The sequence below is a fragment of the Hordeum vulgare genome, chromosome 5H (genome assembly GCF_904849725.1).
Source record: "Hordeum vulgare subsp. vulgare chromosome 5H, MorexV3_pseudomolecules_assembly, whole genome shotgun sequence".
NCBI lineage: Eukaryota > Viridiplantae > Streptophyta > Magnoliopsida > Poales > Poaceae > Hordeum > Hordeum vulgare.
This window is the reverse complement of record NC_058522.1, coordinates 76,489,265-76,515,521: the sequence shown is the minus strand read 5'-3', so window position 1 is coordinate 76,515,521 and position 26,257 is coordinate 76,489,265. Positions and strand designations below refer to the sequence as shown.

General features: G+C 43.5%; 1 protein-coding gene across 2 annotated transcripts; it reads left to right on the top strand.

Moving 5' to 3' along the window:
• The first annotated feature begins 134 nt into the window (after positions 1 to 134).
• On the top strand, positions 135 to 2,027 carry LOC123398871 (sodium/hydrogen exchanger 8-like). Of its 2 annotated transcripts, XM_045093316.1 has the most exons (3): positions 135 to 575; positions 1,605 to 1,682; positions 1,793 to 2,027. In XM_045093316.1, the coding sequence occupies exons 1-3, from the start codon at positions 438 to 440 to the stop codon at positions 1,883 to 1,885; spliced, it is 309 nt and encodes a 102-aa protein (XP_044949251.1). In that variant the 5' UTR covers positions 135 to 437; the 3' UTR covers positions 1,886 to 2,027. The 2 variants fall into 2 exon arrangements, with proteins under 2 accessions (XP_044949251.1, XP_044949250.1); XM_045093315.1 differs by lacking the exon at positions 1,793 to 2,027 and having other exon boundaries at positions 1,605 to 1,786.
• Positions 2,028 to 26,257: the final 24,230 nt, after the last annotated feature.

Here is a 26,257-nt window from a genome sequence, read left to right as displayed (position 1 = left end):
ATTCGACGAATATATTTTTATACGGGTCAGTTTGGGGGGTCTGCATCTGTGCCACTCTGTATCGGTCCACAAAAATGATTTCGCGCGAACTGCAAACGCGTTTTGTGGGTCGGCATTATGCGGGGTCTGCTAGAGCTGCTTTGCTCCGGCGAGTCCAGCGAGTCCATCCGCTCCTCCTCCTCACAGCCCTCCCTCTCTTCCTCACCTCATCTTCTCTCCCTCCCCCACTCTCTCACCAGGGAGAAAAGATCGAGCCACAGCAACTATTCCAATCTTTGAGATCTCAGCTTCCTCTTCCTTTTCCTGCTTCGGCAATGCCTCCAGGGGCCGCAACCCTCATGCTGCTGCTACTGCTCGTGTAGGGGAGAGGAGGCCATGGCGCCATCACCATTGGCAGCCTAGACATGGACATGTCCATGGGGGTGGAGGCAGTGTAGATGGGCTCGGAGCCTGCGGCGCACGGGCGGCTGCTATGGGAGGCCGACGGCGGCGGCCGGAGGTACATTAGCTACGACGCGCTGCGGGGGGACGCCGTGCCGTGCTCCAGGCCCGGGGTGCCCTACTACAACTGTCGGGTCAGCACCACCACTAACCCCTACACCCGCTGCTGTGATTCCATCACCCACTGCCGCGACGACGACTCTTCCTAGGTGCTCCCTCCGTCCCAAAATTCTTGTCTTAAATTTACATATAAATGTATCTAGTCACGTTTTAGTATTTACATACATTCATTTTTAGATAAACTTAAGACAAGAATTTTAGGACGGTGGGAGTACGTAACAAGTAATTGGCGATTAAAATTGCTGGATCCAGAGAGAGGGTGTTGCTACTCATTTTGTGTGTGCTTTAGTTTTTGGGTCAGTAGCAGGTGTAGTATTTTGCTGGATCGTATCACCAGTCAATATTATCCATGAGCAGGGGGAACACGGGCGGGCGGGCGCTGAATCCATTTTACAGTGAGAGGTTAGGCTTGGTGATTTACTGACTGATTGAACTAGCTTGCTGTATTCATCAGATTTATTGGCCAAGTCAGTGGTTGGATTCAGACGCGCAAGATACTGTGAATTTGTTGCCGTTGCGTTTCTGAAGAACTTTGCATCAAGTTTAAAACAAATGTTCTAGTTTAACTATTTTTATTCTTGCTTCGTGCAGTTTACTTGACCATTGCTCACACCTTGTATGTTCATATCCTCTTGGAAAGATCCTTAATAGTGGCCGAACCCCATTTCCCCAGAATCTGGTAGTCTCACCATTGCTGGTCCAAGTGTGTGACTATTCTGTAGCACTTCTCTGATTGTTTGATATTACTAGTAGAAACTAAAATAGATTTGCTTAAATCTGAAATCTGTTTCCCCAAAATAGCTAGTTTCTTGTTTCTTCTATCAAATTAAGGTTTCATTCTGTCAGATTAAGGTTTGACTAAATATATATATAGCTCGGTTTCTTATAGAGCAACTTATTTTTTATACAAAAACATAGTACTATCCGTCAACAGCTTCTTTGGTCCCTCTTTCCTTCCTTCTTGTTTACTATACCATTGCCCTGAATCTGTTATTGTTTCCTCTTCTGAACACTTGTACTAAAATGTTCTCTTCTCTTTGCAGAAATGCTTGGCACAGATGGTGTTGCTTGCTGTTCCACGTGTGGTCATGTCAACGTTTTTGCTTGGCATCCTTGTTAAGGTATTTGTGCTACTCGGATTCGGATTCCGAACCTGGGCCGTCGGTTTCAGAATTCTAACATTCAGGCGAAATAATTCACGTTCTGATACTGGCTAGTTGACTTGCCGCAGTTTACTTTTCCATATGACTGGAACTGGAAAACATCCTTCTTGTTTAGTGGACTGCTCAGCGCAACCGATCCCGTCACTACGTTGCGCCCTTGAAAGACCTTGGATCAAGCAAAAAAGCTCAGTACAATTATTGAAGGAGAATCCCTAATGAACGATGGCTATGCACGCTACTGTGACCCGCAGATGCGGATTGTTCCTATTTTTTATATCCTTACAATGCATGCATTTCTTTTCATGCCTGTCTAGCTGCTCTTGCTTGCTGTTGTTGCTGTTGCCTTGTTGCTGCTACTTGCTTGCTGCTGCTGCCATGCCGCTTGCAGCAGTTGCTGCTGATGCCTTGCCACTGCTGTTACCTTGTTGCTTATATGACTACCTTGCCGCTTCTGCTACTACTAAATTGAGATAGCATTGAGTTTAATATAGTACTGATGATTGTCATGGTTTGCCTTTGAATAATGCTTGTATTTTAGCTACTGCCACTTTGAGCTTCTATAGGCTTGTAGTTATCAATTGTAGTTGGCCTTATATATTGCATTTTCGGACCTGTCGATCACCATTTCTAAGCTTTTATGTTATATAAGACGAACCAATGTTATGTTTGCTGTGTGAGCTGACTAGTAATACTAGAGAGAACCTAGCTCCACTTTTGCAAATGTTAGGGTTGCACATTATATGGTTTCATTAGCTATGCGATGCCAAATACTTGTATTTTAATTTTTGGTTTGATGTAAATTTTGGTCTCGGTTACACATGATTGTTGGTGGTGCTCGCCTACATGGTTACCGGCAAAGCTGCAGTTCAGGTGGGCGCTTCTGCTCTCCCTCCACACGCCCTACATCCACGTACACTCTTCTATCGGTACCTACACATACATGCGCCAGGTGGCTGGATCTCGCTTGTTTTATGGCTCAGTTTTACTTCAGGAATATGTATATGGTGGCCCTTGAATACAAATGAATAATCAAATACTTCTCTGGATTGTTCCTTCTGCGTAACCCTTGTTGTTTCGTTAGTTACTTGTGCAGGGGCGATGTTTTTACTCACATCTAATGATGCATGTCAAGCTATTTGGAGCTTGCTTGCATCATTAAATGAGCATGCACTAATTGGACACAAATAAAGGAGATGAGTACTAAATGAACTTGTACTAAACAGAAACAATTTATTTATGGTGTACTCCTTCCGTCCCAAAATAATCGTCTCAAGCTAAGTACAACTTTATACTAGAGGTAATACAAAGTTGAGACATTTATTTTGGGACGGAGGGAGTACATAATTATCAAGTTGAAAGCTGATCTATAAATAGCAAGTATTGTCGTGTGTAAACCTTTTACTTGGTTTGTCTTTTACAGGAGCTCCATGGCTAAGAAAGTTAAAAGTGCGAAAGTGTGAACCCGTGAAACCCTACTCAGCAAAGAGTTGTTTGTTCTATTTGAGTGTAACGGATAGTAAATATTGTAAGTTGGCATATCTGGGTTGTGGGTTGTAATAGACAGCAACAATTGTAATAGACTAATTTAGTGTTATTTGATGGATTTCATGTCTTCTCTGTTCCGTTTGAAATATTTCGTTATGAATGTGATCTGAAAGTGTGTGAAATGGAAACTTGACCAGTGATACCCACTTATTGAATAATATGACAAATTTGGAACTTTATGATGTGTGGGGCCAATTTATGAGATGAACATGACTAGTGGGACCCATCTCACTAGTGGGGCCAGCTCCAAAATATAATGGTCAAAAGAAAAAAAATCAATAGATTGTAAATGGCCAAAGCCCAAAACTAAAAAGGTAGAAATGTTTTGGCCCATGAAGTCGAATAGTATTCAAAGACTGAATTGTTGGGCTTGGTCTATGTAAATCACCCCAACTCATTTCAACATAATTGTGCCACGTCAGCCTGCCACATTGGATCTGACGTGGTCTGGATAGATTTCCACTAACAAAAACAATTGGTCGTAAAATCTATGACCTTTTATTTTCGTCGTAACCTGATGTCTACTACAGAACTTTATTCTTGTAGACTATGTTGGACCTCCAAGCGTAGAGTTTTGTAGGACAGTAGCAATTTTCCTTATGTGGATGACCTAAGTTTATCAATCCGTGAGAGGTGTAGGATGAAGATGATCTCTCTCAAACAACCCTGCAATAAAATACAAAAAATCTATTGTGTCCCCAACACACCTAATACAATGGCAAATTGTATAGATGCACTAGTTCGACAAAGAGACGGTGATACAAGTGTAGTATGGATAGTAGATATAGGTTTTTGTAATATAAAAATCTAAAAACAGCAAGTAGCAAATGTAAAACAACGAGCAAAATGTTGTATAAATGCTTGGTAATAAGGCATAGGGTTCATACTTTCACTAGTGCAATCTCTCAACAACGTTAACATAGTAGAATCATATGAGCATCCCTCAATGTGTAACAAAGAATCACTTCAAAGTTCCTATCTAGCGGAGAACAATAAGACGAAATTGGTGTAGGTAGTAGAACCACCTCAAAGTTATTCTTTTTGATCAAATCTTTTGAGCTATTCCTATAAGTCTCACAAACAATCCTAGAGTTCGTACTAGAATAACACCGATGATACATATCAATCAACACTAATGTCATCTAGATACTCCAATGTCACCTCAAGTATTCGTTGGTGAATTATGCGACATGCATCAAACAGTTTCAGATCCATCATATTCAATCCAACACAAAGAACTTCAAGGAGAACCCCAACATTTCTATCGGAGAACATAATATGACAACGTACAATCAACCCCTATGCATAGATCCCCAAGGTCACCGAAATCCGCAAGCTGATGCCATAACATATATCAAGTGAATCACTTGAATACCCCAATGTCACTACGGGTATCCTCATAGTTCTCATACGTGGTTTTGGTAATTGATGACAATCCCTATGGACTAATGGTTGCATTGAGTTATATTCGAAGGATTTGTCCATCGACACTTCTTGAAGTCCATATGTTGGTTTCAAGGAGTTTATATGATGACCAAGGTGGTATTTAAGGTATGACACAAGGTTGATCAAGACTAAGCAAAGAGTAAATCAAGATGATCAACACACGGCGTACAAGATGTACCGAGAGGGATCAAGTGATTCCATGGTATGGTAAGCATTGTCCATACGCTTTTGTGTAATAACCCATGGTCTTTGTGAGAGTTCTATGTGGGGTTAGGTGTGTTTCCATGGGTTTGCGTCAAGAGGAAGTTCTCATTCAACCCATGAAGGATGACATCAAGTGGTTATCGTCTTCAAGATTGCGGTGTGCAAGTTCAAGTGGAGTATCACGAAGATATCATTCTTGAATCTTGTCGCCCATTGTGGTGGCAATGAACTTGTGAAGATGTGCTGAAGAGTGGCTCACCCACAACGAGTATGGGGGAGCAGTCAATTTATCTTCATCAAGCCAACGCAAACAAGAAAGGTGGTCCATCTTGAGGAAGTCAAGATCGTCATATTCTAGCTTAAGTGGACTATGTGCAAGGTATAGGTTTGCCCTTGATAGGTTTTTCTATTTTAGGATAGATTGCCATACTGTCAAGGGGCTCTCAAGAGAGTAGTTTGATCATATCATTCATTGAGAGCTCAAACCATTTGCATCCTTGCATCATCTTTCTTGGTTCTTGTTTGGTGGTTCTCTTTGTGAGTTTTAGAGCTTATGGTCATATTTATGATAAGCTCAAGTTCATCGAAAACGAAGTTTATGTGAATCTTCTATGATGTTTCCGATGTTGGAGTTTTTGACGGTTCTTCATTCATAGAGGTCTCACATCTCTATATCATTGGCATTTTCATAAATCTTGTCATCCTGAATCCAACAAGCTTGAGTTTTCTTAATTCGGAGCTCATTCGCACAAGTTATGGCAGTTCCGGTCTTTCGTGTTTTCTTCCAACGGTTGAACCGCTGCCCCGGGCGGTTGTGCCGCCCACACCCTGGGCGGTTGAACCGGCCTAGCATCAAGCTTAAACCGGGCACGGTTCTGTTGAGCTCCGATTGTTGGGCAGTTGTGGACCGATTGTACTACTATATTACATAGCCCGGTACAACTACTGTTCCACGCGGTTGTACCGCTTGGGACTTTGTCGTGTCCAGGGTTCGAGTTGGGCGGTGGTTGGGTGGTGGGGACCTATTTAAGGGGGTCTTCTTCTCTAATGGTTCCCCATCTATTGAGCTCGATTTTTACCCTCATTGCTAACCCTCTTAGAGCTTGCTAACTCTCAATCCCTCCAATGATTCTTGCTAGTTCTTGAGGGAAAAGAGAGAGGAGATCTAGATCCACATTTCAACCAATCACTTTCTCTATTTTTTGACGGGAACCCCTTGGATCTAGATCGTGAAGTTCTTTGTGTTCTTCTTCGTTCTTCATCTCTTTTTATTCCATAGAACTAGTTGTTGTGGAGGGATTTGGGTGAGAAGGACTTGGGCACTTTGTGTGCTCGTGCCATTGCATTTGGTGCATAGGTTTGAGTTCTCCACGGTGATATGTGGAAGTAAAGTTGAGAAGCTTATTACCCTTGGGTGCTTGGTACCCTAAAGATTGTTCTTTATGGATGCTTTGGTGTCCTAGAAGCTTGGTTGTGCCTCGGAGCTCAATCATTGTGGTGTAAATCCCCGAGCAAGCTTCGGGGTCTCCAATTAGGTTGTGGAGATTGCCTCGAGCATTTGAGGATACCTCGAATCCATATTCCATTGTGGTAAAGCTTTGTGGTGTTGTTGGGAGCCTCCAATTAAGTTGTGGAGATTTCCCCAACCTTGTTTGTACTAGTTCGGTGACCGCCCTCAAGGGTCCCTTAATGGAATCATGACATCTTGCATTGTGCGAGGGCGTGAGGAGATTGTGGTGGCCTTAGTGGCATCTTGGGGAGCATTGTGCCTGCACACCGCTCCAAACGGAGATTAACATCTGCAAGGGTGTGAACTTTGGGATACATCATCGTCTCCACGTGCCTTAGTTATCTCTCACCCGAGGCCTTTACTTTGTGATAGCCATATTGTTTATTGTTATATATTTTGCTATCACTTAGTTGTTTATCTTGCTTAGCATAAGTTGTTGGTGCACTTAGGTGAGCCTAGTTGTTTTAGGTTTTGTGCTTGACAAATTTAACGTTAGTTTTATTCCGCATTTGTTCAATGCTAAACTGTAATAATTTTAAAGCGCATATTCGGCCCCCTCTAGGCGACATCCACGTCCTTTCATCTACAAATATAACTTAAGGCAACCATTAGTCCATAGGAATTATCATCAATTACCAAAACCACATATGGAGAAATATGCTCTACCAACTATGCTACTGATCATTGTGCTGCAGATACTAAATCTCCAAGTGTGGTTGAATTTACAACTCAACTGCTAATACCTACAAATATTCTTTGGCTCCCCTTGTGTCGAATCTATAAATTTTTGTTGAATACTCTACCCTCGAAAACTATCGCGATCCCATATACTTGTGGGTTGTCAATAACATTTTCTGGCGTCGTTGCCGGGGAGCATAGCTATATTTTCTGAGCCACTTGGGATATATATTTATTGATCACTATGAAGAATCTGAAAGATCGAAGAACCAAGATTGTTCCCTCTAAGACTAGGGGAGGTAAGGAAATTCCATCTAGCTCTGCACTTGATTCACCCTCTGTTTTGAATAGACTTGCAACACCGTCACCACATACTATTAATCGTGATATCTCAAAAGTAATTGATGATGCTACCTCTGCTATGAATGATGATAGTACTTTGCTTGATGATATTGTGCCACTAGGTGAATTTCTTGATGTGCAATTTGCTAGAGCTAAATAAATTGAGCATGCTAAAACTGATGAAGTCGTTGCTGCTAAAGTTATTGAAATACCTTTTAAACACGACTATCCTAGAACCGAGATGCCTGAAATACCAGAAGGTTATGTTATGGATGAAGGAATTGCTAGAGACTTTCCTGCTTGTAAGGATAGAGAAGATCTTAAGAAACTAATATGCAAGTTGAAAGAAAAATCCTTGAATGCTAGAATGAAATATGATCCTAAGTTTGTTACTTCACCTATCTCTGTTACCGATAAGGATTATGAATTCTCTATCGACCCAGAGATAATTACTTTGGTTGAATCTGATCCTTTTCATGGCTATCAAAATAAACTGTTGTGGCACATATCACTAAGCTAAATGATATAGCCACCCTATTTACTAATGATGAGAAAATTTGCTACTACTATATCCTCAAATTATTTCCGTTCTCATTAAAGGGTGATGATAAGATTTGGTACATACTCTTGCTCCTGGTTGTGTGCATAATCCATAGGATATGATTTACTACTTCTCTAAAAAATATTTTCCTGCTCATAAGAAACAATCTGCCTTACAAGAAATTTAACTTTGTGCAAATTGAAGAAGAGAGTCTCCCACAAGCTTGGGGGAGGCTTCTCCATTTACTTAATGCTTTGCCTGATCATCCTCTTAAGAAAAATGATATACTTGATATATTTTATAATGGCCTAACCGATGCTTCTTGGGACCACCTAGATAGTTGTGCTGGTTGTGTTTTCAGGGAACAAACTATCGAACAAGTTGAGGAATTATTGACTTATATATTGAAGAATTATGATGAATGGACACTTCATGAACCACCACCTAAGACTACTCCGAAGAACATAGGTATCTTATTCCTTAGTCCCAAAACTATGCAAGAGGCAAAGACATGCATGCAGGAAAAGGGCATTAAAGCTGAAGATGTCAAGAATTTACCACATATCGAAGAAATACATGGTCTCCAAACACCACCAGAGGTAGTGGAGGTAAATTCTCTTTTAAATTTTGATGAAGGTGATATCCCTTACAATAAACATCCTAGTCAATGCTTATATGAGTTTGATAATTATATTATAAAGCAAGATCATTTCAACTCCTATCATGAAATAATTGAAACAAAACTCTGATATGATTGCTTGCTTAAGTGACTTGTTATTTAGAATCACCAATGATGTAAGAGGTTTAGGAAAACATGCTTCTATGGTTCAAACCCAACTAGAACAGGTTGCTAAATCCCAAAGTGAGTTACTTCATGAAATGACTAATAATATGAATGATCATGTTGTTAGAGTAATGACTAGAGGAGGAACAATCACTCAAGATCCACTATATCCAAAAGGTCATCCTAAACTAACCGAACAAGATTCACAAAGAATTAATATTGATGCACATAGTCCTTCTAGGAAGAATAATAAAAAGAAAAATGATAGGACCTTGCATACTTCTAGTGAACCTGAATTAGAGAAACCTTTTTCTAATGCTAATGATATCTCTATCTTTGATGCTGAAACTCAATCTGGTAATGAGGATTCACCTAGTGATAATGAAAATGAAAATGATGATGATCATATAGATGCTCAACCTGACAATGATAAAGAACGAGATAATAATGTTGATATAGAACCTGCTATTGCTCTTGATAACCCACAACCTAAGAATATGTGTTATGATAAAAGAGATTCTGTTGCTAGAAAGCATGGCAAAGAAGAAAACCATGGGTTCAAAAACCCATGCCTTATCCACCTAAACCAACTAGGAAAAAGGATGAAGAGGAATTTGAATGCTTTTCTGAAATGCTTAGGCCAGTCTTTTTTTTCGTACTCGTTTAACCGATCTTATGAAGACCGCTCCTTATTGTAACAGACCCAATGCAATACCTTCCCCCCTCTTATAATATCTTTCCTTGTATGGCAACCTTCCTATGTTGTCATGATGAGTTGAATAAGAGTTTAAGCTTGGCCTTCATCACATGTTCATCATGGCATCATAAGCATGATATCATTTGTGTTGCATAATGTTTGTGTTGGGGAACGTTGCATGGGAAACAAAATTTTTCCTACGCATACGAAGACCTATCATGGTGATGTTCATGTATGAGAGGGAGATCGGATCTACATACCCTTGTAGATCGCTAAGCGGGAAGCGTTAAGAAACACGGTTGATGTAGTGGTACAACTTCGTGATTCAAATCACCGTCGTCCCACGACCCGTTCCGATCTAGCCCCGAATGGGCGGCACCTCCCCGTTCAACACACGTACAGCTCGATGACGATCTCCGCCTTCTTGATCCAGCAAGAGAGACGGGGAAGTATATGAGTGCTTCGGCAGCGTGACGGCGCGCCGGTGATGGTGATGATCTATTCCTGCAGGGCTCCGCCCGAGCTCTGCAGAAAACTGATCTAGAGGAAGAACTACAAAGTAGAGGTTTGGGTTGCATGTGGCAAAGTTGTGTCTCAAAAACCCTAAAAACTCTAGTATATATATGAGGAGGGGAGGGGCTAGCCTTGGGGAGCCCCAAGGGCGCCGGCCGGGAGGAGGAGGAGGACTCCAATTCCAATTTGGTTTGGGGAAGGAGGAGTCCTCCTCTTCCTTCCCACCCCCCTCTTTTTTTTCTTTGGTTTTCTTTTCCTAGCCGACATAGCCCACTTGGGATGACCTCACCAGCCTACCAAGGGCTGGTGCGCCACCCATGGGCTATTAGGCTCACTACCGCGTGGGTGGGCCCCTCCCGGTAAAAACCCGGAACCCATTCGTCACTCCTGGTACACTGCCGGTTATGCCCGAAATCTTTCCGGAGACCAAATGAAACCTTCCTATATATCAATCTTCGTTTCTGAACCATTTCGGAAACCCTCGTGACGTCCGTGATCTCCTCTAGGACTCCGAACAACCTTCGGTCACCAACACATATAACTCACCTATACCGAAACGTCACCGAACCTTAAGTGTGCAGACCCTGCGGGTTCGATAACTATGCAGACATGACCTGAGACACTCCCCGGTCAATATCCAACAGCGGGACCTGGATGTCCATATTGGATCCTACATATTCTACAAAGATCTTATCGGTTGAACCTCTGTGCCAAGGATTCATATAATCCCGTATATCATTCCCTTTGTCCTTCGGTATGTTACTTGCCCGAGATTTGATCGTCGGTATCCCTATACCTATTTCAATCTCGTTACCGGCAAGTCTCTTTACTCGTTCCGTAATACAAGACCCCGTGACTAACACTTGAGTCACATTGCTTGCAAGGCTTATATGTGATGTTGTATTACCGAGTGGTCCCCGAGATACCTCTCCGTCACACGGAGTGACAAATCCCAGTCTTGATCCATGCTAACTCAACGGACACCTTCGGAGGTACCTGTAGAGCACCTTTATAATCACCCAATAACGTTGCGACGTTTGATACACACAAGGTATTCCTCCGGTGTCAGTGAGTTACATGATCTCATGGTCATAGGAATGAATACTTGACATGCAGAAAACAATAGCAACAAAATGACACGATCACATGTTACGTTTATAATTTGGGTCTTGCCATCACATCATTCTCCTAATGATGTGATCCAGTCATCAAGTGACAACACTTGCATATGGTCAGAAAACATTAACCATCCTTGATCAACTGGCTTGTCAACTAGAGGCTTACTAGGGACAATTTTGTCTATATATCCACACATGTATCTATGCTTTCATTCAATACAATTATAGCATGGATAATAAACGATTATCTTGAAACAGGAAATACAATAATAACTATTTTATCATTGCCTCTAGGGCATATTTCCAACAGTTTGTTCAAGTGCCATGTGAGTGGTTGCGGTGAGGTGTGTGCAATTGTTGAGTAGGCGCTAGCATGTGGGTTTTCAAACTTTGCAAAACCTTGGTTTCTTCAACTAGGGAAAACCCTGTTCTTCTTTTATTTTGGTGTTGTGTTAAAAAGTTACTGGTTTTGGCCAAATAAAAATGTGGCATCTTCCCCAAATATTCTGGTTGGAATTTTGGTGAAGTTAATTCTGGTGTGAATTGCTTTTGTGCCTTCAAACCTTGCAAAAGAGTTTGAATTAAATGTTTTGGGTGATATTTTGTTGTTGTAGACAAAATACCAAGTCATTTTTTCTAAAATAGTGCATAATGTGGTGAGGCCACAATATTTTTATTTTTGCAAAACCCCTTGTGTTTTCTCAATGTGCATTTTTAGATGTTGTTTTAAATAAACACATGGTGTTTATTTACTTAAGAGAGAGAGGCTTACCTGAGCCTTTCCCCCTCTCCTGGCGCAGCCCAGCAGCACCCCAGCAGCCACCAGCCAGCCCAAAGCATGAACACGTCATCCTCCTATGTACGGAGCGCATCGGTAGCAACCACGTCGGCGACCTCGGTGATTTGACGGCTGGTGGAAGCCCTAGAGGCCTATAAAACACATCCTAGACCTAGCCTGTGATCCCGTCGCTCCATTTCGTCCCTCCCCTCTCCTTGTCGCTACAAGGTAAGAGAGCCACACACCTCACCGTCGCCATGCTCCCGATGCTCCGGACGGGCCTCTGCTCGCGCTGGGTGATCCTTCTGCAGCCTCTAGTCGCGCTCTAGTGCCGTGGGGACGTCGCCCCGGGGAGCCTCTTCTTCCTCGATAGTTCGAAGGAGCGGCAAGGCCGAGAGAATAGACGTCCTCGACCTCTTCTTCTCCTTCAGCTCGGACCAGAGACACACCAGATTTTTTTCAAACCTCGCCTTCTCCGGCTCATCTTCGACCTTGCTACCTCTTGAGCTTGCATTGGTTTTTGCCTTGAAGAGGAAAGGGTGATGCAGCATAGGAGCAGTAAGTATTTCCCTCAGTTTGAGAACCAAGGTATTAATCCAGTAGGAGAATCAAGCCAAGTGTCCAGAGTACCTGTGCAAACACAAACGAGCTTGCACCCAACGCTATAAAAGGGGTTGTCATTCCCTTCAAGATTGATTGCAAAGTGAGATCTGAAGGCGGAAAGTGCAACTAAGTAAAGTGAAAGGCTGAAAATATGGTGTGAAGTAGACCCCGGGGTCATAGTGTTCACTAGAGGCTTCTCTCAAAATAGCAAATATTACGATGGGTGAACAAATTATTGTCGAGCAATTTATAGAACCATGCAAAGTCATGACGATATCTAAGGCAATGATCATACATATAGGCATCACATCCGAGACAAGTAGACCGATACTTTCTGCATCTACTACTATTACTCCACACATCGACCGCTATCCAGCATGCATCTAGTGTATTGAGTTCATGACGAACAAAGTAACGCCTTAAGCAAGATGACATGATGTAGAGGGATAAACTCAAACCAATGATGTAAACCCCATCTTTTTACCCTTTATGGCAACACGATGCGTGCCTCGCTGCCCCTTCTATCACTAGGAGAGGTCACCGCACGGTATGAACCCAAAACCAAGCACTTCTCCCATTGCAAGAATCATAGATCAAGTTGGCCAAACAAAACCCACAACTCGAAGAGAATTACAAGGATATGAAATCATGCACATAAGAGATCAGAAGAAACTCAAATAAGATTCATAGATAATCTGATCATAAATCCACAATTCATCGGATCTCGACAAACACACCGCAAAAGAAGATTACATTGGATAGATCTCCATGAAGATCATGGAGAACTTTGTATTGAAGATCCAAGAGAGAGAAGAAGCCATCTAGCTACTAGCTATGGACCCGAAGGTCTATGATGAACTACTCACGCATCATCAGAGAGGTCATGGTGTTGATGAAGAAGCCATCCGTATCCGAATCCCCCCTCCGGCAGGGCACCAGAACGTGGCCCATATGGGATCTTGCGGAGGCAGAAGCTTGCGACGGTGGAAAAGTATTTTCGTGGATCTCTCTTGCAGTTTTGGATTTTTCACGAATTTATTGGCGGAAGAGGTAGGGAGACGAGCCACAGGGGGCCCACAAGCCTGCTAGGCGCGGGCCCCCTGGCCGCGCCTAGGGGGCCTGTGGAGTCCCCTGGTGGCCTCTGCCTTGGTTCTCACGTCCCGTGTGTATCTTCTGTTCCAGAAAAAATCTTTTCGGAAGTTTTATTCCGTTTGGACACCATTTAAAATCCTCCTGTGAAAAGGGTCAAAAACACGGAAAAAACAGGAACTGGCACTTGGCACTGAGTTAATAAGTTAGTCCCAAAAAAGATATAAAAGGCATACAAAACATCCAAAGTTGGACAAGATAATACCATGGAACCATCAAAAGTTATAGATACGTTGGAGACGTATCAGACCTCCTCTTCGCGCCCTAGGTAAGCTAGGTATACCCATCCCCTTCTCTCTCGACTCCCTCTGACTCTAGTTCTCCGTGCATGTAGTAATCCGCATGCCAACGTCGAGATCTCAGAGCTCTGTCGAGCTCCCTGCTTTGTGTGCGCATGTGTTGTGCTGCACGCTGGACCGTGGCCCTCTCGGGCCCGACCTCATCTCTAGCGCGCCCTAGCGCGCGTAGTGCCCTGTGTCCCCGCATCCTTGGCCGCAGCTTGCACCTTGCATGGCCCGAGCCGAGCAAGAGCTCGAGCTCGAGCGCCTCGCCCCCCGCTAGCCTCCCACGCATGCAATTGCTCCAAACCCCGGCAACGGGACCCCTAGGGATCCCGCAAGCCTCGCTAGAAACCCCTGGTCGCAGCCATCGCCGCCCGGCTCATCGGCGACGAGTCCTTCTCCTCTGCCTGAAGGAGGAAGGAAGCCAACGCCTGGCTATAGCTCAAAAAGATCTAGCCCCCGCTTAGACCAAGTTCCCCTTGCTAGACTAGTGTTTTGACTAAGCCCATGCGAACAAGAGGTCCTGATTTCGAATACCCCCGGCGCCCTTTTTCTTCCCTTTATTTCAAGCTGAACCGTGGGACCTCGGACCCACATGTCATGCTCTTAGGGGCCTCTGGTGTCTATGCCAGCGGGACCCCCCTATCATATTTTTTTTATTTTTTATTTTGTGTGTTAATTCCATTTCTGGAATAAGTCCATATGTGGAATATGCCAAATCTGACTTGTTTTGACTCATAAGTGCTATAGGTTTTGTAGTGTATTTTCCTTTTCTGTTTTGTGTAGTTTATTTACATGCAAGCATATGAGTGTGATATATGGATTTGGGGTAGACAAACCCAAGGAATCCAATGGTGTCATTGATTTCACTTTTGAGAAAGTTAGTGAAAATGTCATTTTGTGATGAGGTGGCATTTTTTCATTTTTGTAGGAATAATTCTATGCATGTTTTGAAGTTTGTGCCAACCTGAAAGTTCTAGAACTTTATGTTTTCTAGGGCTTGGTATTTCTGTTTAGCTTGATACTCCTCTGAATTAGTGGATCGTTTGCTGTTTTCAAGTGAAGGAAATGGAGCTGTTTGAGTAGATAGAAATATTTGTAACTGTTGGGAGTTATATTTTCTTCCCCCGTTGTGAGCTTAGTATTCATGGATGTGTTGGTCTTTGGTGGTTGCACCAATGGGATGATCTGTAGTGGTTGAACCCCTCTACAACTTGGTGCCACAAGATTGTTCATAGGAGTTTCATCATAGTTTATTTCCTTGACAAAAGTTGCTATTCTGTTGAAAATGGCAGCAAGTGAAAATCTGTAAATTTTCACAAAGTTTGAGAGGCTGATATTATTTTCTTGCCCTGTTGATTTGTTCCTATTAGGTTTTTTGTGGGGTTTTGCCCAAGCACGGAACTAGTGTTTGTTAGCATTTGTGTTCCTCTACAACCCTGTAGAATTTCATGCCCTAATGTGGGGTGTAGCTACTGTTAATTCTTGTGAGTAAGTGGTAAGATGCTGTTAGTGGGCACATTTTGTGCTATATTGTTTTGGCCTTTGTGTGAGCTATGTTTGATGGATTTGTGTGTTCTTTAGCTCTATTCCACATGAAATTTCATGCTTGTTCTAGTGGAAACCTTGGAATGCCAAGTAGATGCCCATAGCTACTGGGATTTTGCTGTTATGTCTCCGTAGCCCCTCGTGTCTTGTTTTGTAGTTTTCGGGAGCTATGTAACTCGGATCCCGACGTTCTTTATATGTTTTTGCTCCATTTCCTCATGTTGCATTCATTCCTGCCATGTTCATGCATGTCAAAATAACTTAACATGAGGTTCTGTCCAAAATGTAAACAACTCAACTAATGCATATGAAAGTGACTAGAATAGTGATGCATGCCCTCTTCATCACACACATGCATCAGATTGTCAGTTGCATTACCATTTGCTGGTGTTTATTTGCTGTTATTTATTTTGGCTAGCATCGGGAGTTGAGAACAAGTTCGAGGATTCTGGAGTATGTTCAGGAAGGTCAAGAGCAGTTCTAGTATGAAGATCTCACATGCAAGATGAGCGTGACCCTCGCACCATTTCTAGCTTTGTTATGCATAGTGATACATTTCCATCGTTACTTCTCCGCTGCCTACCACATGATATATAGGCCATCAAGCATTGCCATGAAACCTCAAACACCTCCCCTCCTAGCAAATATTGTTTGGCTATGTTAGGCTTGCTCAACCATTTTATTAGTGTTGCTAGTTGCACGTGCAAGCTGGTTCATGTGATAACATGGACAATTTGATATAATCTTACTTTAAATGCTATTTAATTAATGCACCTATATACTTGGTAAGAGGCGAAAGGCCTAGCCTTTTGCCGGGTGATTTGTTCCGCTTGTGCCGCCCTAGTTTCAGCTACCGGTGTTTTATTCCATAACCGAGTGCTCCTAACACGGTCGGGGTTGTTATGGGGACCCCCTTGGTAAGTCGTTTAGTGTTAAGGCTTGCCTGGAAAGACCCAAATTTGGTGTTAAATTTGCTAACAACTTATAGAAAGCATAGGGAATAGCTACCCCAAGGAATTAATCAACAACCCGAGCTAGTGCTCCTCATGAGTGTTGGTCCAAAACGGGCAGACTGCGAGGCCACCGCAAGGAAACTCGAGGACTGGTTTTCCCGTAGGCTTTCCCATCCGTCGTGGCCTTAGAACGAGATACACGACTCTTATCGGGTTTGTCGACACGTTGGGTGATCTTGCTGGACTTGTCTTACCTTAACGATATATCTTGTGTATTGGGATTCCGGTGAGACTTTGGGATTTCTGAGAGTTGAGGTTTTCCACTAAGGAATCCGACGAGATCGCGAGCTTCGTGATCAAGGATTTTTATGCGGCCTGTGGTGACTTGTGATGGATTAGTTGGAGCACCCCTGGAGGGTTAAATCTTTTGGAAAGCTGTGCCCGCGGTTATGTGGCAAGCATGGAAACTTTGTTAACATACGGTTCTAGATAACTTGAAGATAACTTAACTAAAACTGCCAGCTGTGTGCGTAACCGTGACTGTTTCGTTCTGGGTTCCTTCTCTGATCGAGAATGACGTAAGTAGGTGTTCAGGATCACTTAGTGATTATCTAGTTCACGACCGTCATGCGTAGACCACTAAATCTTTATTACTTGTTCAACGTAAGTTAGCCACCATATATGCTTAGGTTGCTGCAAACTCAAACACATACCCCTACCTCACCCAACAACTTAGTTAGAATCGATGCCTTGGTCATGAGATTGCTGAGTCCTTGTGGCTCACCATATACTACAACCACCCACAGGTACAGGTGAAGCAGAGGCAGGTTCATACGACGCTACTGAGCTCAAGTGGGAGTTTGACGAGGAGAGTGGCCGGATGTATGTGACATATCCCGAGGATTAGAGGCACGTGCTCGTGATCGTGGGCCTAGCAAGGCGGGATAGCATTGGCTTTTGTCGTTTATCTTGTCCGTATTCGGACCCTGGTTTTCATTCGCAATGTATGATTGTGCGATCCTGTAATATAGCTTGTGGCAAGTGTAAGCCAGATCTTATTACTCTTACATCTATTATGTAATGCAATGTTTATCCTGCTTGCGAAACGCTTAGACGCGCCTCTTTCCCCGTTTGAGGCCTCGACCTCAAACAAGGAAAGGACCGCATCTTAGTCGTTACACTTATGTAAGTACATGAACGACATCGTCACTAATAAAAGGAAAATACGTGAAGCTGAAATCTCTACCATGCTTGCTAATTATACCTTTAAGGATGGAGTGCCTAAAAAACCAGGAGATCAAGGAATACGAACTATAACATGTTCCATACAAAATAACTATGTGAAAACTGATTTATGTGATCTAGGAGCTGGTGTTAGTGTTATGCCTTTCTCTTTATACGAAAGACTTGACTTGAACAAACTCACACCTACTGAAATTTCATTGCAAATGGGTGGCAAATCAACTGCCATACCTATCGATATTTGTGATGATGTACCCGTTGTTGTTGCAAATGTTACTAGCTTGACAAACTTTATTATACTTGATATGCCCGAGGATGACAACATGCCAATTATCCTTGGTAGACCTTTCTTGAATACTGTAGGGGTTGTTATTGATTGCAACAAAAGAAAGGTCACTTTTCATGTCAATGGTAAAGAACATACGATGCATTTTCCGAGGAAACAATTTCAAGTGAATGGTGTTAAAGTTATTGAAAATTATCCGATTACCATCAATGAAAGTTTTCAACTACCCCCACCTACAACTAAAAGTAAATATGAGACAATTATTTTCGAGGATATGCACATCCCCATTGAGGTAACTTAGTGTTTTACGAAAATTCTTCGGGATCATGCTAGTTGGAAGTGGTTGTTAATAAGACTTGATCAACCTTATAAATAAATCATTTTCAAGAAGCATGAGGTTGATGAATTCAGTAGGCACAACTCTTTGTACCCACTTTTTTATCCCTGTTATTGTTAGTTAATTATAATAAAAGTCATGATTATCATGTTTTTTGTTTTTTCTGTGTAATAAAAATGCCCAAAATAAAAGGTCCCAAAATGACTTGAAACTTTTACATGTTTTTCTTCTAAATATTTGAGAATATCTGGCACTAAAAAAACTGCAAGGGGGTGTCCCAAGTGGCCACTAGATACCACGGCGCGCTAGGCCCCCTCGTGTGGCCAGGTGTCCAGTGGGCCCCTCGGGGGTCCCCTCACCTATACCTTCATCCCACTTCATCACTCACCTCCAGAAAAAAAATTCAATGTACCCCTCTCTCTCTCACGTTCTTGCTCTCAAACCCATGGATGTGACAACCCGATGCCGACGCGCCAGAAGATTCCCCTTTTATTTCCGTTTCCGTCGTGTGATTAGTTTTATTTGTTGCATCATCATTTAGTTTGCATCGTCGCATCATGCATGGCATCATGTCAACTGTGTTTTGTCGGTGTTGCTTGTTGCTCCATGTTGTTGCTTGTGAGTGCTTGTGAGTGTGGCGTTGTTCGTTGGCGTGACGAGAGTGGGTGCAATAGAGCCGCTTCAAACCCTGTTGCACCGAGGACCTAAAACCTTCACTCCCCTCCTCTCCTCTTTTATGTGTTTTTGTGGTTTGCTAAAGATTTCAGTCTTAACCCCCCCCTTTTAAAAAATTTGTGTTCTTTTAAAAAGTCCTTTTATTAAATGTGGAGGCAACCCCTTGGGTTTTTCTTTTGTTTCTCCTCTTGTTTTATTTTAAAACAGTCTCATTTCTTTTCTCCTTTAAAGAGCCTTTATTTTAGTCTTTAAATAAAAGGGGTTTGATTTTTATTCTTTTGTAAGTAAAGGGTTTATTTATGTCTTCAAAGGTTTTAGTTTTTATCCGTTTAAAAATGCCAAACTAATTTAAAGTTGGGGTGTATTTTAAAGGAGTAAAAAAAGGCATTTTTTTATCTTGTTAAAAACCTTTTTTTATTTTGTGTTGTTTTCTGATTTCTTTTAAAAAAGAGTAAAAATAGAGAGTGGGAGAGAGGCCCAGCCGGCCCAAGGCCAACCAGGCCCCAAACCCTAGCGCCCTCGTCCCCCTGTTTTCCCCCCCGTGCGCCGTCGCCTGCCCGATGCCCCGATTCCCCTCTGTCCCGATTCCCCTCGTCCCGTGTCCGCCTCCCTGCGAGCGCTGAGCCACCTCTGTCTCGCCGCGCCGCTTGGCCTCGCTGGCCTCCCCGCGCGCCATGGCTCCTCCTGCCCTGCCGGCTTGCCCCTGCAGTAGGGCCTCCCCGCGTGCCCCGTGCTCGCTGATGTAGCCTCGCCGCCTTGGTCCCGCGTGCTCCCGAGCCGCCCCTCGCCGTTCCCGCGCTCGCCGTGGCCGCGCCGCCATCCTGCGAGGTCTGCCATGGCCGTCTCCCTGCCGCCATGCTCGCCCCGCCGCCGGTTTGCCCTGCTGCTCCGCCTCGCCATTCCTCCCCGCGCCGCCGACCTCCTCCTCAGGAGCTGCTCGCGAGCTGCTAGCTGTGCCGCCGCGCGCCTGTGCTGTTTTGCTGCTCCTGTCGCCGTGCCGTGTCGCCGTTCTGCTGGCCTGCTGCTGCGCGCTGTAGCCGCATGCTCCTGTTGCTGCTTGTGCCGAGCCGATGTGTGCTTGCCCTGTTGCTGTTGATAGCTGTAGCTGCTGCTGCTAGTCTGCTTATGCTTGCTTGCTAATGCGTGCTAGTTGCTGTGCTAGGCTGCCGTTTTGCTCTGCTGCACCGCTTGCCTGTAGTTGCTAGCTTGCTTTGCTAGCTGCTTTGCTGCTAATGCTAGCCGACGCTAGTTGTTGCTAGGCTGCATGCTGTTGCTAGGCCATGCGTGCTGTTGTTTAGCTGCTGCTCTTGCTGCTGCCAGATATTGCTTGCTTGTGCTGCCGCATGCCGTCGCCGTGTGCACCATCCCCGCCTGCCGTGAGTCATCGATTAATTCGACGAGCACCACGACGCCCTCGATGACCCCCGGACCCGAGTTTGACTACCGACGCCGAAGACCCGTGTTCGACTCCCGATGCCGAAGACCATGTACCGACAACAAGAGTACGACTACCATCGATGAGACCCGAGTAACACTACTTCCACGACGACCACGACTTTCACGACGTCCGTTACGAACCGAACCACTCCGATTCGCACGCTTCGAAGGTATACCAATGAGACGTTGTCGTGACCGAACACATGAGATGTATGAGATGTAATGTATGTTTGCACCGTATGTTTGACCGTTGCACGTTGTCCCTCTTTTGTTGTGCCCCGACACATGGGAACCCGGTAACCGGGATCACCCCATTCTTTATTTAGCGTTCCCGCACACGCTCCCTATTCGTTGGCACGTAACTCGACGAGTTATAGGGATAGGAACGTTTCCGTGGCATCGTTTCCGTCTTGCCGCCATGGTTCCCTCTCGCTCGCCATGGCGACATATGCTTCTTTCCCTTTTGCCGTGTTGTTGTAACTTGCATGCATGACACATTCATGGCATATGTCATGTGTTGCATGCCTCTTGTGCCGTAGCTCCGTTCTATGTTTCGCGTGTTACCCGACTAGTATGACAGGTAGAATCATCGCTTCACCCCTTGCCATGTTAACCACATTTAATATTGCCTTGTAAATAATCGGGAGTGAACTAAATAATTAAACGTGGAGTTCGTCGATATGCAACCCGTTGCATATCGAGCTTCAGTTATTGTGTAGTGGTTGTGTGAGGTGAATTGCCATGCCATGCCTTGCATTTTGACCTATTCATGCATCATAGTAGGTTGTGCATCATGTTGTGCATCGTGTGGTGAATATTTGTGTTGATGGTTGTTTCCGGTTTGCTCCGTCTCGATAGAGTTCTGCAAGCGTGTCAGAATGTGAGGACCCGTTCGACTACGTTGGTTCGCCGACTTCACGGAGTTGTTCTTCTTCCAAGCGGGATCTCACGCAAGATGACCATTTCCCCAGATACCATTACTATCATTGCCATGCTAGTTTTACCGCTTCTGTCGTTTATGTATCGTTGCCTACCACAAGTTAAATATCAGCCTCTCAACAATGCCATGACGACCTTCAACCTGTTCGACCTAGCAAACCACTGATTGGCTATGTTACCACTTGCTTAACCATGTTGTTAGCGTTGGTAGTTGCAGGTGTAGTTGCTTCCATGTGTTTACATGGGTTCCTTGTCATATCACCACATTAAATGCTATTTAATTTAATGCACCTATATACTTGGTAAAAGGTGGAAGGCTCGGCCTTTTCTAGCCTGGTGTTTTGTTCCACCTTTGCCCCCTTAGTTTTCGGCTACCGGTGTTATGTTCCATAATTGAGCGCTCCTAACACGATCGGGGTTGTTATGGGGACCCCCTTGATAACTCGTTTTAGATTAAAGCTGGTCTGGCAAGGCCCAACATTGGTACTACATTTGCCTAATAACCTAATAAAATTGCATAGGGACTTTCTGGACCCCGAGGATAATTTAATCAACCCCCCGGGCCAGTGCTCCGCATGAGTATTAGTACACCCACCTAGCAGTCGGCGGTGCCACCTCGGGGCAACTCGAGGTTTGGCTAATGTCCACTATGCATAGACGGTGTGTCCTGAGAACGAGATACGCGGCTCCTATCGGGATCGTCGACACACCGGGTGGCCTTGCTGGATTAGTTTTACCTTTGACGAGATATCTTGTGCATCGGGATTCCGGTGATGCCTTGGGTAATATCAGAGTTGAGGTTTTCCACTAGGGAATCCGACGAGATCACGAGCTTCGTGATTGAGGATTTCTATGAGGCTTGTGGTAATTTGTGATGGACTAGTTGGAGCACTCCTGCAGGGTTAAACCTTTTCAGAAAGCCGTGCCCGCGGTTATGTGGCAACGTGGAAACTTTGTTTAACACTGGTTCTAGATAACTTGAAGTTAACGTAATTAAAATATGCCAACTGTGTGCATAACCGTGACTGTCTCTTTCGTGAGTTCCTTCTCCGATCGAGGACACGGTGGGGTTATGTCTGACGTAGGTAGGTGTTCAGGATCATTCGTTTGATCAACCGTAGTTCACGTCCGTTATGCGTAGATCTTCCCCCTCTTATTTCTTGTACTCGTTAGTTTTGCCACCAAATATATGCTTAGCCGCTACTGCAACCTCACCACTTAACCATGCCTCACCCTTTAAGCTTTGCTAGTCTTGATACCTTTGGAAATGAGATTGCTGAGTCCCCTGTGGCTCACAGATTACTACAACACCAGTTGCAGGTACATGTAAAGGTTACTTTACGCGAGTGCGTTGATTGTTCATTTGGAGTTGCTTCTTCTTCTTCTTCTTCATCGATCTAGGATGGGTACCACGCTGATAGCCTGGGATAGCAAGGATGGACGGTGTTCTTATTTTCTCGTTTGTTTTCGTTCGTAGTCGGACCCTGCTCTTACTCTCGATGGTTATGTAATGTACTGATGTGACTCTGATGTAGCTTGTGGCAAGTGTAAGCCAATTCTATTATATAACTCTTCGTTTCAGTACATGTACTTGTAACGATATCCATTCTTGCGACACAACGAGATACGCTTCTTTCCCTGACGAGGCCCTCGTGCCAAATTGAGGATAGGGTCGCATCTTGGGCGTGACAAGTTGGTATCAGAGCAGTACCGACCTAGGAGCCCCCTTGATTGATCGAACCTGGCCTTGTCGAGTCTAGCGAAAAACTACTTTGAGTCTAGTTATATATCGGAGAGTAGTATTCTTTTTTCTCCTCTTCCATGCTCTGGTGAGGAATCTTGACGTAATATTTTAATTCTACTCCTCTTCTCACTCAATTTTTTTTAGGATCACGCGGATATTCTTGGGATCTATATGATGCCGATGTGACGGAGTTCTGTCTTGGTGCCTCCAGTCTGACTTGATTTTCTTCCGGGGATTTGAGCTCCAGGGGATTCTTGAGCACATCGTTATCATTCAGATTTCTTAGTATCTAAGAACGAAGGATGTTCGAAATTGCTTCAATACTAGTAGTGGCGAGATAACCCCGATGTCCCCAGTACTGGTGCAGATTGTTCGGGAGTACTGCCATACTTTGTATCGTTGTGATCACGAGGGTCTGTAGTAGATGAAGGTTCGAGATTCTGGTTGTGTGTTGACGGATGTGATACAGGTGACGGGTTAGTATAGGAGTTGTGTGATATTACTCCTTGTATCCGTGTACCAGATTGCATGACCAGATATTTCGGGAATTCTTAGGTGGGAATTCAAGTATTTGCTTATAGGACAATCTTCCAACAAATGCATGATGTTAGGTTGGGGTTCGACATCTAGTGGATTCGGTTGTTGACGGTCGACTTACAGCGGTTCTCGTTGTGTCTTAAAGAGTCCTTGTAGCTTGCTACGACTCGGGGACGCTTCGTATGTCGGGTGCACTGCCTTGCACTTGATGTCTACTGTAAGGATCGAGCCCGTGCGATCGTGTCCACGAAAATGTCGGACGGAATCTTTCTCATGAGTTTGTTCTCGCTTGTTTCATAAGCCGCATCCTTTGTTTTGTTGTATATGGTAATTCAAATTGCTTCGATGTCAAGTGGTGATTTCAGATCTTTCCTAAGAGTTGTTCTCATATTTTTCTGTGAGAATGCAAATTCTTTTGTTCATTCAAATGGTCATATCAATTCTTGTCAACCGGAGTTGTCATGTCATTTCCTTTTTCAACTGGAGCCATCGTATTAATTCCATTCAACCGGTGTGCTTCTCTTTAGCTGAATTCAATCTTCTCCAGTTTTTGCAGATCATTCTCTCAAATTTTGCCGGAGTCGTCTCATCTGTCTCAAGTCGTCTTTGTTTTTCCCCGCCCTCCCACCCTTTCTTCAGTGTTTGGATTTCATCCAAGTGCCTTCTTATTCAGTGTTGCTTCTGCTATCTCTTCTTCCTTTTGTAGCCGGTGATTCATTATGAAGATTCTCAGGAGATTCGTGTCATATTTGTTCATTCTTGTCATCCTTACCGGTGAATTTAATTCAGCTATCCGTGTTCATTATATCTTATTTTATCCGTATAATTCTTTCCCATGTTGGAGATTCTTATCGGCCTATCTTGTTATTCATTCCTCTTTTTTCTATCCGGAGTGTTGAAGATATCTCGGAAGTTTCGTGTTTTCAATTCTTTTAGTTATTTCGAGGTGCTCAACCTCATCTAGTTCTATTCATACGGGTGCAATATCTCTCTTCTAAGCAATCCTTTCAACGGTGGTTTCCTTGAATGGGCCCATAACCCACAGGTTCTTTCCCAGGATCTTTCCTGGCTCTTTTAGTCTTTTCCCGGAGATCCTTAATTCTTTTTAACTATGACGTAAGTATGGATTTCATCAGTCATATTCCTTCTTCAAGATCTATTTGAATTAATTCTCTTATTTGGTTCAACTTTTCATTCTTCATTATTCCGGAGTGTCTCAGTTTATTCTTGGTGGTGTTCTCCTCATCATTCCAGCTTTGATGACAGAAGGAGTGTTTCTCTCGAATCTTAGTCCATTCTCTTGGAGATTCGTCATTTCAGCTTGGTGTCGTCATCTTATTTGTTCCAATCATGAGTGATCCCTTTCTTGCTATCCGGTGCGTTTCTGAGTTGTTTTCATTCTCGATCCTCCGAAGGCCATCATTTTAGAAGATTCTTCGTTCTCAGCTTTCAGCTTTCATCCTCAATTGTTGTCTCTTCGTTCGTCTCTCGATTATCCGGTGCCTTGTTCAAGTTTTCTCTCAGGTGGCTTATGTTCTCTTCATTCTCATGTATCTCCATTAATTCGTGGTGTTCCCATTCAATTGTGATTCCTTACCGGTGCTTCCTTCAATTATGCTTCAAGTGGTGTTTTTCTCTCTGTCTCTCCAAGATTCTTTCTTGAAGAATAAGGGGTATGCTAAATCCGTTGCTTGTCATCAATTCAATTTGATGAAGGATAAGCATAACATAATTCTTATTCTTGCTTCATCAGATGGTTTCAATTCTTCTTCCGGAGTAGCTCCTGATATCAATCCCTTTTCTCAAGTGTTCTTATCTTTTCTTTTTCGGAGTTCCAAGTTTTGTCAAGTATCTCTTTGTGAAGCTTCATCTAAATCTTGGCAAGGTCATAATCTTATTCTTTTCTACCTTCATATCTTGCATCATCCTTTTGATACAGAGGCTCGTCATGCTGGTTCTTCAAGGATGTCATTCATTCTCAAGTGTTCTTCAAGATTCCTGTTGGAGTACCTCAAGTATTCTTTCTCTTGCATCTCCAATGTGTTTGTTCTTACTTTATCCTTGAGGTGCTTTTATAGCCTTCTTGTTAGTGTAGGAGCCTGAAGAGTTATTCCTTCAACAATGAGATAATTAAATCCACCAATTCTATGATCATGAGATATTTTCAACCCATGATTTCTTCATTGAGCTATCTTGGTTTGGATTTCACCTAAAGCTTTTCCTATGGATTGTTGCTATTATGGTGCGTGTCATTAATCCATGTTCTCAAGGTATCCTCTTGGTGTAAGAAGTTTTGGTATCTTTGCTTTCATCTATCCTTGGTTCTTGTAGTGGTTGGTTGTCACCTCATAGATGTTGAGATGATTTTCTTAAGCCCACTACTATCTTGTTATTTTCGTTGTTGGTTTTCCAACTACGACGTCTATTCTCTGTCCGGAGGCTCTTCAATTCTATTGTGATGATAGTTGTCATTTTTTTCTTCATTCTCTTCTTCCGTATGAGCTAGTTCATATTCTCTTGTTCTGAAGGCATCGTGATGTTGCTCTTTTGGGTCTATCATCTTGTTCTGTCAAGATTGTGGTGTTCCCTTGTTCTATTTAGTTGTTTGTTATGTATATTGTCTAGTTCTCTCTTCTTATCGATTTT

Bases quoted from the DNA above. Each gene is read 5' to 3' on its own strand.
- LOC123398871 (XM_045093315.1), top strand. From the start codon at position 438: ATGGGCTCGGAGCCTGCGGCGCACGGGCGGCTGCTATGGGAGGCCGAC. The intron at 576-1,604 runs GTCAGCACCACC...TTCTCTTTGCAG, and splicing joins TGCCCTACTACAACTGTCGG to AAATGCTTGGCACAGATGGT.